The sequence below is a fragment of the Apis cerana genome, linkage group LG3 (assembly GCF_029169275.1).
Source record: "Apis cerana isolate GH-2021 linkage group LG3, AcerK_1.0, whole genome shotgun sequence".
NCBI classification, from domain to species: domain Eukaryota; kingdom Metazoa; phylum Arthropoda; class Insecta; order Hymenoptera; family Apidae; genus Apis; species Apis cerana.
This window is the reverse complement of record NC_083854.1, coordinates 2,552,065-2,571,517: the sequence shown is the minus strand read 5'-3', so window position 1 is coordinate 2,571,517 and position 19,453 is coordinate 2,552,065. Positions and strand designations below refer to the sequence as shown.

The window sequence follows — 19,453 nt, the reverse complement described above, 5'->3', positions numbered from 1 at the left end:
TAAATCGATTGTTTTTCCTTTTTAATTCGAATTAATATACAAATTCAATTCTTTTTATTATATAAATACAACATTTCAATTGATTAATACAACTGAATTATATATAAATAGAATAATATTAATGAGTCATTGATTCCACATCCAAAAATGTAAATACATAAACACATATATTTAATATTTTTAGATTTCAGAGAATAATAAAATCACAGGAATAAATTTATTTTATTTTACTGTTTTTTAAACAGTAAATTATTAAGAATTTTATAAATTATATAAAATCATATATATATATATATATGATTATATATATATATATGATTTTATTTTATCATATATATATATATATATATATATATATATATATATATATATATATATATATATATGATAAAATGTCAATCTTGAATGTAATATTTTTTTGGCTTATAAATAAAATAAAAAAATAACGTAATTTTTAATATAACAATAACAATGATTGTATATATTGTCTTATTTTTTATGGAATACTTAATATTATTTTTTTTACTAAATTAAACCAAATATAATGTATTAATTATATAAAGAACTGTTATATTTACTGCATAATAATATATGAAAGTTATATCTTGAACGATATCAATATTATTATATTCCTTGCGACTAGTATTTCTCTGAATACAATATATGTACATCATTTTTAATTTTAAATAGACTTAACATTTAAATATATCATATGGAAAAGTAAATTCGCAGAAAAAAATATTTGCTACACCCAAAAAAAAAAAAACAATATCGGGAATAATAATGATAAAAACCAGATTTTAGATAATAATTAATATATCAAATAAATTGAAGAACTAAAGAATAAAAAAATATAACAGGAAGACTAAAAATGCAACGAGTCCAGCCACAGCTTTTACATACATAGACTTACTATTTAAGTAAGTTGCATCCTTTTTATATTTTTGTGATAACATGGACAAATTTTGTGTCTTTGTGTCTAGTTCTGCAAAATAAATGATAATTCATTAAAAAATATTTAAATAAGATTAAATAAGATTAATTTTATATATATATATATATATATATATATATATATATATATTTTATAAAATATTTTAGAAAATATATACATATACTATATTATTACCTGAAAGAACTGTACCCCTCTGCAAAACATCATCTATATTTTGAACCATAATTCTCTGCACATCTTGTAATTGGCTATTGAGTGCATTCATATTTCTTCTTGATCTACCATCCAAAAAAACTTTCTTTGCTTTTTGAATATATGTATCTGAAAAAAAATTTTAAATATAAAACAAAAACTAAATTATAAAATATAAAATATAAAACAAAGAAAGTGATACATACTGAATTCAATAAAACTATAGGGCCTAGTAACTGAATTAACACGTCTACCATATAATGAATGAAATTCTTGTGCTATGTCTTCAAGATAACTATATGCAATCCGTTTACTATAATTCTTTTCACACAATACCAAATAGCATACATCATTTTCAATTAAATAACTGTAAATTAAAACAACTGATAATTTATTATTATATAATTTATAAACTGTAATATGAAGAAACTTACTGGAATAAATATGGACCTGTTTCTATAGTACATCTAGTTGGAGACTGAGGTCCTAATCTTCTAAATAACATTTTCGCTTGATTTTGATATTCCAAAATACTTCTTCCTGTCTAAAAAGAATTAAAAAATAATTAATAAATAAAAATGTTTTTACTTAATAAACATATATGTATGTTTTACTTTAATAAACATATGACATTAATTAAAAAAATTAATATTATTTAAATTTATATGAAAAATATTTGATACAAATCTGAAAATAAATATATTATATAAAAATAATAAAAAATATTAATTTATTATTTTAATCAATAATTTATAAATAAATTACAATTATATAATTATATTTAAAAAAATTATATAAAATGATTTGTTATATAAATAAATAAAAATCAAAAAATTTTTTAAATTCAACAGTAAATTGACGTTTCATCATAACAGATTTCTAACCTGTTCATCTTCTTGCATGGTTGCTGCTAATGGTAAACCATCTATTATCCTTGCAATCATTGTTAACAACACCATTTTAATAGAGTTTAATTAATTTCGTCACCAAAAATGTAGAAAAAAATATTAAAATCTTTGTGAAATAATCAATTCTTCACCACCTGCAATCCATTTACGTAGAACTGGCCACGGTGTGACCGCTTCGTTTAATATCCACGATCCACTCTTATCATACCACGTCAGTCACTGTGGAACATTTTAAAGCTTCCATTGAATACATTATATCTCTGTTTTTCATATCAATCGTTTTTATATTCTATGATTAATTTAATTAAAAATATTCGAAATAGTATAATATTAATATTAGTAATTTATATTAGAAATGAAAAATTGTAATAAAATGAACAAAAATAAATAAATAATTATAAGATTTATAACTATTTGTTTCATATCAAATAAGTAATATTTTATTACATTTTAATATTTTGAAATTTTTTATAAATGTTTAAAAATCATTATTTTATCTATTAACAAGTTATTAATTAAAAATTTGACTAATTAATTAAATATTTTTGTACTTTGTAAAATATTTTAAATCATATTTTTATTTCATAAAATATTTTAAATTATATTACAATGCCATCTAACGAGATTTTATTGGAGGTCTTTTTGACGTTTGAGATCAACGCGTCCGCGCTGTGCGCGTCTATGGTTCTGCTCGCGTGGAAAGTCAACGAGAAAAATTCGTGACGTGCTTAACCCACATCTTCCTTATAGTATTCATAAAATGTCTACATATTTGTGATTTTTTCATTTTGTTTCGTAAAAATTTGATTTACGTCAATAAACGATTGATTTTATTAAAGTAACGATTCGAATGTTTTGTGCGAAAAAATAATGCTTATTCTCGCGTATGGATACCAGTGCCAGACACGATAGTTAGGTGAGTGAACGTACGAAAGGTCCCTGAACGCTAAGTTGGGTATCACAGCTGGTATTCCAACTTTCGATACGATGTTTTCAATTTTTCACTTTTTAGCTTTTTTTTTATTTATTAGTTATATTATTTGCATACAATAACTGCTCTCTCATGATTTTCGTTATATAATTATAGTAATTTTAAACTTTTAGTATAAAAAGTTTTAAGGAATTTTATTTTTCAAAATAAACTATTACCAGTGTTGGTGTAAAAATCTTAACTAATTTTTTGATTTAGTTTTACTTTGCAAAATGTCATTTTTTCAATACGGAAATGTTATTAAAACTATGAAAAATAAATATTTAATGACATCTTCATATATATTTTCTGTACTATGAAAATATATTTTTATATGTATTTTATTAATTTAACAATACTTTTTAAAATTATATTTTGAATTTTTTTAAAAACATTTATAAATATTTAAATATAAAATACATATTATAAGTATACAACTATATGTACAACATGTATATATATATATATATATAAAATATAATATATAATATCATATATAATATCATCATTTTGTAAAAAAAATAATAAAATTCTTATAAATGATTGTTTAAAACTTTTATTTATAATACAATGAATATTATATATAAATTATTTATTGTTTTATAGATTTTGTGTAAATAAAAAAAAATCCTTATCATAAAGGCAATATGAGTGTAAGTAAAATTTAAAATACAATATTATAAAAAAATCAAATAAAATTGATTTCTATGTATTAACATCTTGTAAAATATACTTGTAGAATCCTTATAGAGCTAGACCATCTAGGTCTAGAGCAGATCACAGTTTAGGATATGGAGCTCATAATCAGACTGTATGGAATCCAATGTCTAGAGTACCATCACAAGTATCATCAAATGATTCCATTCAACATCAACCATCTCTTTTGAATCAACCAAAACAATCAAATGATCCTTGGAATAATTCATGGAATTGGGATTTTGATAAACAAACAGATAATCAACAACAACAATCATCACAACAAGAACGACAACAACAACATTATATACCTTCATATAATCAAGGACAGTTAATATCTAATTCTGTTCAAGACCACTATTATCAAAATGTTAATGGTAAAAAATCTGATTTGCTTAATCAGAATTCAATGCCAGATAGAAACACATCAGGAAATGTTGCTAGTAGATCTCTAGTTCCTAATCATACAGATTCTTTTACACCTTATTCAAATTATAATCAATATCAACAGTATGCACCACCCCCTCGAACAAATTCTGTGAAATCTGGTTCTATGAATTTTGATCAGCTTCAATGGACAAGTGATCAGTCTCAAAATGTTTCATATTCACAACAAAAATCAAGTATACAAAATCAAAAACATCAAACATCACGTCCTGTTTTAGTTAGCAGCAATTACAATTGGATTAAATCTGATCAGACAAATTTAATAACCCCACAAAATTGGCAAAATCAGAGTAATATATCAGGACATTGGCAAGATCAAAAAATGGATAAAGAAGCACAAAATTTTGATAATATAAGTAATCAATATGCATCACAAATACAACAAACAAGATCAATTCAACACCTTCCATCTTCTACAGAGAATAAAGAACATTCTATAAATGATGCAAATGATGAAAATTGGTCCAATCAAATTAATATATCATCTTCTCAATGGAATGCTCAAAATCAGGAATCTACATTGTTAAATCAAACTCAGCAAATATCACAAAATTATAATGCTAATGATGAATTCAATGCTTGGTCACAAGCAACAAATACTGAAATTTCACAGTCATGGAAAGAAATGAATGATAATAATGCATCTCAATGGTTACAAGAACAGCAAGAAAATAATAATATAGTAGAAGAAAATGTTAAAAAAGAAATTACTGGTATAGTTTCTACAAATGATCGACAACAAAATCATACAATACCACCTCATCATATTCAATCTAATGCTACTTCAGCAACAGATCCAAATATAGAACTTAAAGAAGAAAGAAAAAAATCTATATCTTCATTAATTCCAAATTCTGTAAATTCTAAAGATTCTAATATACATATAAAAACAAATATTGCTAAATCACATTTTTCTGATTCTCGACTTAATATGTCTGCTACTCCTGAAACTGTATCAACTGTTGCAAGTTCTGAAAATATTTCTATTCAAGAAAATAATGATTTTAATTTAGCAAATGATTCAGTAGAATGGGGTAAAAGTAATTCAACAGAAGAGTTACCTACAAAATTAGAACAGTTAAGTCTTGGTAATAAATTAAATAAAAATTTAGAAAATCAAAATGATTCCAAAGAAATACAACCTATTACATGTGATGATGGATGGGGTCAAAATACAGCTTCTAATAATAATACTACATCTGATAATATATCTGTATTGCCTTTAGATTGTGCTACACTTAGTACAGAAAATATTCATTCTAATGATAATCAAAAAGTTATTAGTCAAGAACATTCAGTACTTAATGCATATCAAATAACAAACATTAAACCTATAGATAATGTAGCACAAAGTGGATATGATCAATGGTATAGTCAAGATACTTTACAACATGTCTCAGAAAATACATGGTATTCAAAAGATAATGTTTGTTCATCTAAAGAATGGGGTATAGAACAAAATGTAGAAAACTATGAAAATATTCAACAGCCTTCAGAATTTGTAAATTTAGAAGTAGTTACGCCATCATTACAAGAACGCGATATATATGGTTCAAGAGATTCCATAAATAAGGAAACTTTAGATAATGATCCTAAACCAATTCTGAATTCTACCAAGGAGATAGTTAATATGCGTGATTTTAGGCAAGAAATAAATAATATTGAAGTACCTTCCGCGCAACAATCTACGCGATCCCATTCACTTCTTCAATCTGAACAGGTATAAAAGTAACAAATTAATTTTTTTTATGAAATAAAAAAAAATAAAATTTTTTACAGGTACCAGATAATTATGAATTTGCATCAAATGATAGAAATACTTTTTTGGAAACTGGAGAATTAACTGATTCTCATCAAGAACATGAACCAACTCCGCCGAGTCAAGATGACGAAAATGACGAAGTGCCTAATGACATTCCATTTTTACGCGAAGTACCAGGACAATCAAGCTCTATAGATCCTCGTAGAAATGACCCAACAGGACAGGAACAATATATTCAATCCGGTCAAAGATTATCTGATCCAAGAAGAAATGATCCTTCTGGTCAAGAACAAAGTCTTCAGATAAGAAACATATCTGAAAGATCAGAACGGCGCGATGTTCCACCTGGACAAGAAAGAAATGTTCCTTTACTCTCACGAGCAGATTCTGATACAATGGAACGTCGAAATGATCCGTCTGGTAGAGAACGATCTCTACCTCCACAGCAATCACGAAATGATCCATCTGGAGAAGAAAGGTATCAGTCTCAATCACAAATTATGTTAGAACCAAGTGAAACCCGAGAAGTGCCTGGAAGAGGTAATGAATCTGAAGATCCTGTACAACAAACAGATGAAAATCTTAGACAAATACCGGGCGGTGCATTTCCAAATGAAGTTGCTCAATCTTCAGATGATAGAACTAATGGAAGAGTAGTTACAGGTTCTCAAGAAGTTCCTTCAATAAATTGTAAGAAAAAATTTTATATTTAAGTAAATTCAATATTTATATTTATTAAATTTTTATATTTGATTTTAGCTACAATACAAGATCAAACTACTGATTCAAGAAATAAACGGGAGGAAGCTGTTGGTGCATCAATGCGCGAGAGTCAAGGAATTTCTAGTGCATCAAATCGTAGAGATTCTTATGAAGACGAAGATGATGAGGTTTCCGGAAATAGTAGAGATGATAGTAGAGAAAGACGACGTGATAGCAGTTCGGAACGTCGAAGATATGAATACGAACGAAAAAGTGCATAGTTAGTAGATAATTAACTTTTGATAAAAATTATAAAAGTTATTTGATAATCTAATATTTTATATTAATTTATTTGCAGTTATGATCGTGAACGAGAATATGATGATGATTATTATTATGATCGTCGTCGTGGAGGAGAAAATGATCGAACATATAATACACGCGATGAATTCGATCGTCGAGAAATTCCTTATCGAGAGGATGATCGTAAGCATCATAGTCGAGACGATCTTGATAGACATGCAAGAGAAGAAATAGATAGAAGAAACAGAGCTAAAGAAGATATAGATGATAGAGATATTAGAAGAAGACCAGACGACCGTAGAAAAGATAGAGTTGATGATGGGATGCGACGTAGAGAAATTAGAGACTATGATTTACGATATTCTAGAGATCGTGATTATCTTGATCGTGATAGAAGAAGAGACGATAGACGACCAAGACGATACGATGATTATGATATAAGAGATCCATATAGAAGAGAATATTATGATGATCCTTATAGTAGAGGGTAAATATTTTTTTGTATTATATGAAGCACATGTATATATATATATATATATACGTACATGCTTTATTAAGTTTTTATTAAATTTATATATATATAATAATTAATAATAATAATTATAATAAATAATAAATTTAATACTTTAATATGTAGTGTTTTATATATTTTATATCTTTTTGCTTTTTTAGATCTAGACCATCCAGTAGATCCTCTTATAACGATAGAGATCGAGAATATTATATGCGAACAAGAGATCCTTATTATCCTTATAATGGCAAGTATATTTATTGTAAAATTAGTTAAATTTTTATTTTAGAAAATATTAATTAAATTAATATAATAATATAATAATTAAATTGTTTCATGTTATAGGATATGGTGTTCCTGGATATGATTATGGTGTTCATTATGCCAATAATTATTATGCATATATTGAAAATTTACGACGTACAAATCCTGCTCTCTATTCAGAATGGTATCATAAATATTACGCTAATCAACATCAGCAACAACATATTTCTCGTGGTGTTGGTAATTATCCAGAAGACAGAGCAAGTGTTCATTCTGGGCGTAGTTCTTGCGACGAAAGGTAAGCAAAAAATTAAAATAGGGTTAAATCAGAAAATTTTAGTTCTATTTTCCTATAGATTTTATAATATTAATTATGTGTTAGATTTTTTACAAATTCAAGTGCATGCTTCTACTCGCCAAACAAAGCATTATATGTTCCGTATTTCGGATATCCTGAATGGACTAGGAGTCCGCAACGAAGACAGAATTCAAGTTATCAAAATTTAAATAGGTGAGACCGAGAGAATTCTCTCGGTTCGACACTTGTTCAAAATGTTGAAAATATCAATCTTCTATTGTTGAAAGTAATTTAGTTAATATATTTTCATGATGTATTTTAAAAAATTTTCTTTAGGTAGATGTTAGAAGTCTTTACTATAGCTAGTGTTTATTAAAAATTGATACATCAAAATATTTATATATTTGTAAATATTATTATGTAGAAACAAGCTAATTTTTTTTCTAATTGTAGTTGCCCTCATTATATTATTATTCGTTTTAATTTAATTATTTAATGATAAAAATCATATTTTTCAGAGCAACTGACAAACGAACTTTAGGTGATATGTCTATGCTTGAAGATTCAGCAGCTACATCTGCACGCATGACACCAACTAAGTTTTCTATTTCACATGCATATGGTATGATTTAAAATTGATTAAATATAATTTATTAAATATTATATTAAATATAATTTATTTAAGAAAATTTATTTTATTATGTTTAGGATGTTTTTCTATTGGATCTTTGATACATGTATATCCAGCTTATCCATCTGATGGTGAAAGAGCCAAAGTAGACATTTTTAAGTTGGAAAATCTACTTTCGCATGATCCTATAGCACGTGATTTACGAGCTTATCCTGGTCCTTTAATTAAGCAAGTGTAATTCAGTATCTACTATCCTAAGCATGTGTCATCATGTGTTATCATTAATTTTTGAAACATCTTTCATTTAGTTTTTTAATAATTTTTATTATAAATTTTATTATATAATATCATATATATATATATTTTTTAGGGGTGTTACTCATAAAAAAACTATTATCGAATATTGCGAGAATAAAATTAAAAAAGCAGCATCAAACGAAGAAATGGTCGATCGTGCCTCATATATACTTTTATATGAATTAATGATTATGTTGATTCAACAAAATGGAGTAAGATATATTCTTTTAAGATAAATTATAATTATTATTTATTATTATTTATTATTAAAATAATCATAAATTATTAGTTATATTTATCTATATCTATATATTTTTTTAGAATGTTGTTGGTGTTGATATAGCAGCATTATTACTCAGAAACAAAGATGCATATCCTTACGATATGAATAAGCAAAAATTACAAGATTCGGGAAGAAGAGAATCAGTAATATCTCAAAGATCAGGAATATCAATTGGAGATAGTATTCAAGGTAATCAAGATAGTGTAATAGCATCCGAAAAAATCGAAAATAAACCACGAAAAAGCATTGAACAAATAACAGACGAGTTTAGAAACACATTGCTTTATGGATTAGTTCAAGAAGCACTAGGTAAATATAAATTCATAATTTTTATATTATTCAATGAATGAATTTAAATATTTAGATATTATAAATTTTATTATATTTAATATGCAGAATATGCAATGAATGAAGGTCTTTGGGGACATGCACTCTTCTTAGCTAGCAAATTGGATAAACGTACACATGCGTCTGTAATGACACGTTTTGCTAATAGTTTACCATTCCACGATCCATTACAAACTTTATATCAACTTCATTCTGGTCGTGTACCAGCTGTTGTTACTGGTATATCAGATCCACGATGGGATGATTGGAGACCTCATTTAGCTATGATTATATCAAACACATCTGCTAATCCAGAAATTAATCGTCGCTCAATTACAACTCTTGGAGATACACTTTCTACGCGAGGAGATATTTACGCAGCTCATTTTTGTTATATACTTGCACAAGTTGATTTTGGTACTTATGGAGCAAGTAATGTAAAGCTTGTATTAATTGGTGCAAACCATCATAAACCCTATAATGCATTTTTCACAACGGAAGCTATTATGCTTACGGAAATATATGAATATGCTAGAAATCTCAGTGAACCAGGTTTTACATTAATAGATCTTCAAACCTTTAAATTTGATTTGGCAATAAAAATGGTAGATCATGGATTAATAGAAAAAGCTTTATTGTATATAGAACAAATTGCAGTAAATATTTTCAATGAACCATCAAAGTACAAAAAATCATTTATCAATGCAGTTTACAATTTAGGAGACAGGATTAGATATCACGATCCAGTTTATAAAGAGTCTGTTGATGAAACTACAACTTTAACTTGGTTCAATAATTTATCTGAAATTGTTGGTAAATGCCATGTAAGTTTAAAAATATAAATTTTTATATTATAATAATAGAAATATTAAAAAAAAAAGAAATATTATTTTATTATAGATGGGAGAAATTATTGAGAATGAAATTTATACTTCTCAAACAAAACAAGAATCATATAACAATGTACAAAATCAAGAAGTCCATGAGATAAAACAACAACAATGGAATACGATTCAATCTGAATACAGAGAAGGTCCAACATCAATGATGGAAGTAACCACGACTGATACACAATCAGAATGGCAACCATTATCTTTACCATCAAATATACCAGACACATATGATCAAAGTATGCAATATACAAAAAATAATGAAGAATCTTATCAGCAACCACAACAACAAGAATATTGGAATCAAGATTCTTATTATCAAAATAATTATGGAAGAAACGACAGTACCATTTCAAATTGGCAACAATCAACTCATTCATCATATCCTCCTGAACAAGGTGATATTGATGATTCTCAACAACAGGAAAAATGGAACTATGAGGTAAATCTACTGTTCCAATTTATAATATTATATATATATGATTTTAAATATTACATTTATTTGTTTTGTATTATTTCATATATATTTTAAATATTTTATGTTTGACTTTTTTATAGAATAACATCTTGTGTAAAATTTTTTGACAAATCATATATATGTATAAAAATAATATTTTTTCATCTTTTTTTTAACGCTTACACATGGACAGACGGAAAGAGAAGAAAAAACATCTACTGTTGAAGTAAGTAATTATATGCTTACTGCGGATAGTAATCTCGATCCTGAATGGTTATTGGATGACACCAATATTAGTTCATTACGACGACGCAAAGTATTAACAAATTCAAATCGATGCGTCACTTCTTATTCTTCTGATTCGAGTATTAATATTTCTACGAATATATCATCAACTTCTAATCCTTTTAGATCAACAAATTTCGATGAAAATTTTATGAAATTGCGAAAAATAATAACATATCCAAAAGTAACAACAACTTATCCAAAAATTTTATCAAATAATACAATATATCTGAAAGATATAAATAGAAAAAAGAAATTAGATTATAGATATGTAAAACCACCTTCTTCACAACCACCCATATTTCTAAAATGTAAAGTTAAAAAAAAAATGAAAAATAATGAAAATAAAAATTCTGACAATGTAGATGAAAATAGTTTAACTTTATCAGCAACTACTGATTTAGATATTCAATTTAGCAAAGTAAATTTTGAATCCTTTTCTAAACTTGATTTAAATTTAGGAAGCAAAACATCTATAATTTCTGAAAATATGAGTCAATCATTAACACAATATTGTAATTTCGAAGATAAAAAAGTTATGAGAATAGCTCCACATATTCGAAGGAAAGATGTTATTTGCGATACAGTAGATGCATGGTCTTACTCAAATTCTTCACAGAGTTCCACTGAATTATATCGATATAAACCACTTATTTTTGGTGGAACATATCCAATAGATTTACCAGTTAAACTTACAAATGATCTTTGTTTAATGGAATTAAAAAATGTTCCTATGGAAAAGTCTATTACTAAAACTTATGATATTGATGTTCCCACAAATTGTGAGTAGAGGATATTAGGTTTTTCAATTTTAAAATTTTAATGTTATTATACATGTGTAGTTGTACCTGCAGAAATTAATTCTGTAAGTCAATTTTTCTGCTTATAAAATAAATAAATAATATTTTATGTTGTTAACAGGCATGAATAAATACACAGATTTTTGATAAATTATACATAATTTGATTAATAGACATGGTTATAAAATTTGTTTTTGTTTTAGATGTCATTTATGTACATAAATTTGTTAATATTAAATATATAATAAAATTTCTCATGTTATTCATTTTTTTGAATTTTTAAGAGATGCGCCTCTTTCTTCGTCTTTTCGTTTTAAATTTTATTTTATATTAGTTATAAATTATGAATATACAAGCAAAGTTATTTACTATTTACTGTGGTAGTAAAATATTTTTTTGAAAAGGATTATTTAAAAAGAATATTAAATGCATTATAAATAGAATAAATAAGAATAAATATTTTCACTATTGCAGTAAACAGTGATTAACTTTGCTGGAACAACTTTGCGATGATGAATTGTATATTTTATTTCAGTCATCGCAACCGGCAATTTCAATGACACCATCAACGAGAAAACAATATGATCCCTTAGAAGAACTGGATGCACTCGAGACTCCAAAACCAGCTTTGAAATCTGCAGCTTCGGTTAAGAAAACTTCAGAAAAATCAGCTGAAAAGAAATCATCTAATAGTGGAAGTTCTTGGTTCGGTGGTCTATTTAGCAAATTGGCTCCAAAACCAAGAAATCAGATGATATTACCAGATGACAATAATCCAACAGTAAGTTTTTAAAACATGTTATATATCTTATATTATTATTTAAAAATTACGATAGATATTTTATGTTTTTCTGTCGCTTAAGGGCTTACGCGAGTACTTATGGTAAATATGACGACTTTAATGATGGAAGAGGAAAAGGCCAGTATAATTCAATGTTCGGTTATTCAATTAACATCTAACGAATTATTGATATATTCTGGCTTAACATTCCAACTTTCGTTTCTAACAAAATTAAACAGTAAAATTACTCGAGCCCTATAGTTTATATTTATTTTTAACACAAATTAAACACAAATTAAATTTGTATTATTTTTTTTATAGTTAATAATAAAGAAAATTTAATTATTTATATTTTATTTTATTTCTAATAGATCGTTTGGGATCCTGTTGCTAAAAAATGGATGAACAAAGACGAAGATGGAGACAATAATTCGACTACAGTAGCTCCTCCTCCAAAAGCTTCCGATATGGGATTTAGAACACCCGTTCCCACGGAACAAATTTCATCCCAACCATCACAACCATCTCAATCATCTCAACCACCTTTGCAAACTGATGAATCCACTGTGAATAAATTTAAATTACCTAGAGGTAGAAGTATGCGTGCCAATTATATAGATGTAATGAATCCAAGTGGTTCAAAAAATAGTGGAGCACCTTCAAGTATACCAACTCCAGTAACATCCCCCATGGTACCTATGGCAACTTCGTCACCTCAGTTATTTATTCCCGCTCCAGGTAAATTTTTAATAGATTTTAAGATTCTGTATATTTTTTTTTTTTTTTAATTAATTATATTTTTTTTATAGTTAATGATCCAAGTGCTCCTGTAGACTTCTTAACTCCAACAGCAACATCAATCATACCTACAAATGCTTCTGAAAATGTATCTCAAGGGGTAAGTTTTTTTTTTATTACGAATAATTTTTGTAAACATTTCTATGCATATACAATTGTTTCTCATTGTCATGAACATGTATACAACATTAACAATACAGTTTCATATTTATATTTACAATTTCATTATATTCAAAAATCATTATACACAACTCCTTTATTATCTTTATGTTATGGCTGCAGTATGCTGGTATGCAGCTTTATTATACCCTTAAACCTGTTTCTGGAACTGTAATGTTAAAATATAACCTTTTTTTGCAAAATTCCTTTATAGTTATATTTGTAATAACGATTTGTACGTACCGTAATTTTTCCCTAGTTCTGTGTATTGTCTATTTATCTAATATCTTTTGTTTTTTAAAATTAAATTATATTTTTATATGTGCAATACTAAAAGTATATAAAAATTATACATATTTTTGGTTATTTGAATTATTCTATGCTAAATGATATAAATTTATGAAATAGATCTTCTTTAAAAACTAAGTAAAAAAATTAAAAAATTCAATTTATTATTTTTTTCCTACATAATGAAAATCGTATGTGTTTTTTGTGTTATAATGTTCATTATATTAAGTAGATTTTCCAAGATTATAATAGATATTCTCTTTGTTGCAAATCTATGTTTAATCTACCTTTCTTTTTATGTTTTCTTTGCAAGCAGTCGGGGAGGCAGAATGATGTAGCCAAATAATAATTGTTGCTGATAGTAAGAACTATTTTATTAATTTTACACATTGTTGTTTACTATTTTGTACATGCATGGGTTTGTAATATTTGTAGCATGAATGATAATGCATATATGTATTCAACAAATTTTAATTATTTGAATAGTAGAACAACATTACACTTGAACAGTGAAAGTGAATTACAGTAAGGATAAAAATAATACTAAGGTAGAAAACAGTAAAAGCTATTTTCTAATAATTGCTTGTCTATTATCTTCTTTTATTTTTTATCAATATTATTAAATTATTTTTTTAAAATCTTCTTCTTTTGCATGTATACAATTTTTTGATAATAATATATATATAAAAAATGATTTAAATTTACAAACTAACATATGGTACAAGGCACTAAAATAATGCACTATTGTATATACATTATAATTTTCAGCATGATTTATATTTTTGTATTTAAAAGGAATATTTATCATAAAGAATCATCATATTTTTATGACAATATTAGAGATTTGCAATACCAACTATTTGTATTTTTGATATTATATAATTTTCTGTATTACAATCACTTTGTGGTACAATATATATGTTTTATGATAAAGAAAGTCGGTATTGCATCCTCACAAACTTTTATAACTATAGCAATAGAATGAGTATTTGGTTAGTGAGAAAAGATTGTTGTGTTTATTATATGGCACACAGTTCTCTCGATGGAGCTCAACCAGCTCGTTATCGCGAGAGGTGCAGAGCTACACTATGAGGGATCCGCGTTTCCTCCCACAAAACAAGGTAATCCAGTGGCATTAGATATTTCATATTCTAAAGGTGATATCATTTAAATATATAAATACTCAACAATATATTAAAAATTTTAATTTATTTATTATAAAATCATATTTTATAATAAATTTGTAATTGTAGATTATATTTTATTTGATTATTTTTATAAATGAAATGATTTCTGATATAAGTGATTTTTTTCAGTATTTCTGAATAAATTTTTAATAATTCTTACAAAATTAACTTAAATATTTTTTTATTTAATATACAAAACTAATTAAAATATATTCTACATTTGCAATAGAGTTAAGATAAAATTTCTTTTTATATCACAATCATATAGCTTTTGCATTTATATCAAGCTTAAACTTATTATGTTAAGCACTTCTCAAATTTATATAGCAAAACTAAGGGAGAGCTTGGTGATGGATGTATTTATGGTATTGGTCTTATAATGTATGCATTACATGTTGAAGCTTATATTTTATGCTTTGTATCACAATCAATAAATTTCAAACTATTAATTTAAATATTAAAGAAATAGAATTAATAATTTTAATTGAATTACAAAACATTATATATTGTATATCTTTTTTTTCTTTAAAACATATAACAATATTGTAATTTTTGCTATAATTTTTTGTTATAGGCAAAATTATTCAAGAATAAGTATAATAATTTTATAAATAATTGATAATATGAAATTGATAATATTTTGTATATAATTTAAATCTATTATATTATATTTTTCAATAAAAATAATCTTTAGGGACCAATGATGTACAACCCAAGCGACATGAAGAATCGTTCAGCGAAAAACTTACATCAGAGCGGGTATCCTCCACGATAAAATCCACAATCTTGAACAACATACGTTGATGAGTAACCAGAAGATTTTTTTATTCTATCAGGATCACACATTATTTAGATGAATCGAAATTTTCATAACTTAAACAGGCAAATATACCTCAAATTACGTAAGTGAATAGATGCGTTATAAGTTTAGTCAAGTATACATGAATTTCCTATGTTTCGATTTTACAAAAATTAGTTTCATTTTTCTAGAAATAAGATTTCTAGAGAATATATATGTATATATGTATTCTAAGCGTATAATTGCTTTTAAATAGTACCGTAAACATTTGGAGTATTACAATTTATAATAGAAAAAAGTTTAACAAATCGTTGATATTAATAGGATTTACTTTTTGGATTTCTTCAGCTTTTATTTTGGAGAATACGTGCTTCATACATTGCTGAATTTTGTTAAATATACACAGGGTACTTGTTTTCTAAAAATTTTTTTTAATGGAATGTTCTTTGATTTAACTCGTGCGAATCGTAGATACTTTTATCTTTCAATATATATACATAAATAATACTTTTCAACGATGTAAATTATTAAACAGAGAAATATGTATTACTGGCATTGAAAAGAATGGATGAAATGTTTCAATCGCGGTCTTTTGATATTGATTGAATAAGATAAAATCGAGAATTCTAATAATAAAAAAATTAATGTGTGTTATGTTGAATGAGATCGCGAATAAAAAGAATGTTAAGTTTGCGCTCGTAACAGGATTCAGATTTAAGTTTTACGTGAATGCTTTTCCCGAAACATTTTGCATGTTATAATGTTAATTATAGCGAGAATAATGTTGACCGTATCGTATACATTATGAAAAAATTCGTTACAAATAATCTAATAACATAATAATACACGGTCATATCTGATTTTATACACTGGCAAAGAACAGTTGCATAAAAAATGAAGCAGATATCAATAATGTAAGAAATGTTAGAAATCTGAAAATTTTATGAATCCTATTGTTAGGCGATATATCATGCAAATATTGTTATTAATCATCAGACTAGTATATCATACCAACGTTATATCAATAAGAAGCGTAACTGCCATTTATCTATTTGAATTTGGGATAATTGGTAAAATGCCAATATTTATGTTAAATTTTTATTTTTCCTTCATAATCATTCTATATATTTCGTCTAAAAATATTTTCTCCAATATTGTTTCTATCAATTAATTGGGTGCCTAGTATTTTATAAATATATATTTCCTTTACAAATAATCTTTTTGCAATATGTTTTATATTTTATGTTTTATGTTCATTGTTATAAATGAAACTGCACGTTTCGAATTTTGCCTTTTCTCATTATACAGTATAACAATATTTATCACTTAAAAAAAATAATTGCAAGTTGCATTATTATTCTTCAACTTGCTTATGCTTGTAGATATATGCTGACTTGTAGATTGCAGCGTCCATACGAACCATAAGCTTTTTCTCTTTAAGGAAAATGCATAGTTCGTTTTTCCCTCAACAACGTTGGTGCTGTCAGAATGTTTCAATCTCTAATTATCAAATTGTATGCCATAAAAAGTTTAATGCTCAAGTGGAAGAGAAAATATTTTGCAAACGAGCAAATACGCTTCTATATAAAGATGTTATTTCGCGTTTTTCTTTTTACGAGCGTAATACGATTATTCCGAAAGTCTATGTTCCTCTCGGTGATCGCTTTTGATGATACATATTCCATATTATATTTTTCACTATCTATTACCGAGGGAAATTCTTAGATATGAGCCAAGAAATATGGCAAATATGGCAACTTGATGAACGAAGAATAACATTCATGCAATGTACAAACGTAGAATAAGTCTTATAGATTGGTTTTTCATTATTTATCGTCCAGCGTTTTGTGATAAAAAAATGATCGAAAGCAAGAAGACAGTAGCGGATATAATTAAACGAATGTATTCAAAATATGTATAACACTCATCCGTTCGCGAAGAAAGAAAAGGAAAAGACTTTATTCTGTTAGTGTCCGTAATTTCCATAAAACGAACAGTCTTGAAATTGTTCGAAGGAAAATAATTCTATTATATTTGTGTGAAATAATGTTCTTTTCCGCCATTAATCACAATTGGAGTAAAGCTGGTTTTGTCGAGTCTTGTAAAATATATTAGATTATCTGATTTTATATTCATGACAAGTATACTCTCAAGCATATATATTATGCATAAATTGTAGCATATTATTATTGAATCGCATCTTTGTGTATGTTACATGTATATACATATATATAGATATATTGAAATTTATGATTTGTAAATATATAAACATAAGTCTCTTCGAAAGATATAACAAATTCGCATATTGATACATATTTTTAAATAGAACTATTTGTCAAATTATCTTTTTTATGTAAATGCCATTAAATAAAATTGAAGAAATTCATAATGATTATATTCTGATTATATAGTTTAAAAGGCAATATCAAAATCAGAATAATTCTTTTTGTGAAAAATGGCATTAAGGTACAAAATATGTTGTGGTTACGTTATTGTTAAAAAAATATTTTCTATTCAAATTTAATCTAGAATTGCTTTTAACTATCTTGATTTCGTTGAGCAGGGTTATCTATTTTTGTTATGATCATTACAATATATTTTGCGAAATTAATAAAACTTTAATAGTATATTTATCTAAATTTGATTGATTTTAAGATTTTAGATAATATTTAAATTTAATTAATCTTAAAATTTCAAATAATATCTAAATTCGATCTTAATTTATTTATCGTAAGTTTCAGTAATAATGTTTTATTCATAGATTATGAATAGGTGATAATTAAAAGTTGATTTTTTATTTCATTATTTAATTCGATCTGCTCAAATGCTCCCTACGTGATATACTCGCAGTAAAGTAAAAGTCAAAATAAAATTTTAACATAAAAACGTTAAAGTTGAACAGAAGTATTAAATAAATTGTGCGTAATGTATGTATAGAATGGTTTATAAATGATGCGATTCTGGCTTAATGTAACATATTATAATATATCTTTAATGCACTTTACAATTCAAATGTCGATGTATGTTTATGGGAAATACGGATAATGAAAAATGTATACTGTATATTACTATTACTATTATCTCTATTATTATTGCTATTATAATAAAGAATAATACAACTTATAAATCTTAATCTTTTGAAAATTTGTTTTTCTTATCATGAAATATATATTTATTTTCATTAAAATTACTTTATTTTTTAATTTTTATTATTTATTGTTTTTTTCTATATAATTTTTATTATGCCTATATATTTACACATTTAAAAAAATTTTTTCTCATTAATAGTATATTCTTAACAACAGATCAATTAGGTTAAATTCCATATAAATGGTAGTAAAATGTAGATAAGTACATATGCATAGTTACTACACATATAGCTATTTATTTTAGTATAACTTAGTTTTTTTTAACTAACTTTTATAAGTTTATAAAATATAATTTATAATATTAAAATATTATT

The 19,453-nt window shown here is 25.6% G+C and overlaps 2 protein-coding genes across 15 annotated transcripts; one reads left to right on the top strand and one right to left on the bottom strand.

The window, feature by feature from the left end:
• Nucleotides 1-11: 11 nt before the first annotated feature.
• On the bottom strand, nucleotides 12-2,295 carry LOC107997029 (vesicle-trafficking protein SEC22b-B). Its single transcript, XM_017055369.3, has 5 exons — nucleotides 2,032-2,295; nucleotides 1,582-1,691; nucleotides 1,354-1,514; nucleotides 1,130-1,276; nucleotides 12-985 (listed from the first exon to the last, which is right to left on the bottom strand). Exons 1-5 carry the CDS (start codon nucleotides 2,104-2,106, stop codon nucleotides 837-839), a joined length of 642 nt encoding a protein of 213 aa, XP_016910858.1. The 5' UTR covers nucleotides 2,107-2,295; the 3' UTR covers nucleotides 12-836.
• A 394-nt stretch (nucleotides 2,296-2,689) lies between these two features.
• LOC107997089 (uncharacterized) lies at nucleotides 2,690-19,123 on the top strand. 14 transcript variants are annotated; one of them, XM_017055481.3, is made up of 21 exons: nucleotides 2,690-2,971; nucleotides 3,632-3,678; nucleotides 3,765-5,888; nucleotides 5,948-6,620; nucleotides 6,690-6,912; nucleotides 6,991-7,422; nucleotides 7,608-7,693; nucleotides 7,792-8,008; nucleotides 8,093-8,221; nucleotides 8,527-8,630; nucleotides 8,717-8,867; nucleotides 9,010-9,148; nucleotides 9,258-9,528; nucleotides 9,616-10,370; nucleotides 10,447-10,878; nucleotides 11,087-11,119; nucleotides 12,514-12,759; nucleotides 13,131-13,497; nucleotides 13,569-13,657; nucleotides 15,039-15,125; nucleotides 15,886-19,123. In XM_017055481.3, exons 2-21 carry the CDS (start codon nucleotides 3,673-3,675, stop codon nucleotides 15,964-15,966), a joined length of 6,645 nt encoding a protein of 2,214 aa, XP_016910970.1. In that variant the 5' UTR covers nucleotides 2,690-2,971; nucleotides 3,632-3,672; the 3' UTR covers nucleotides 15,967-19,123. The 14 variants fall into 14 exon arrangements, with proteins under 14 accessions (XP_016910970.1, XP_016910969.1, XP_016910975.1 ...); XM_017055480.3 differs by having other exon boundaries at nucleotides 8,717-8,873; XM_017055486.3 differs by lacking the exon at nucleotides 15,039-15,125 and adding an exon at nucleotides 14,321-14,365 and having other exon boundaries at nucleotides 8,717-8,873.
• The last annotated feature ends 330 nt before the right edge of the window (nucleotides 19,124-19,453 follow it).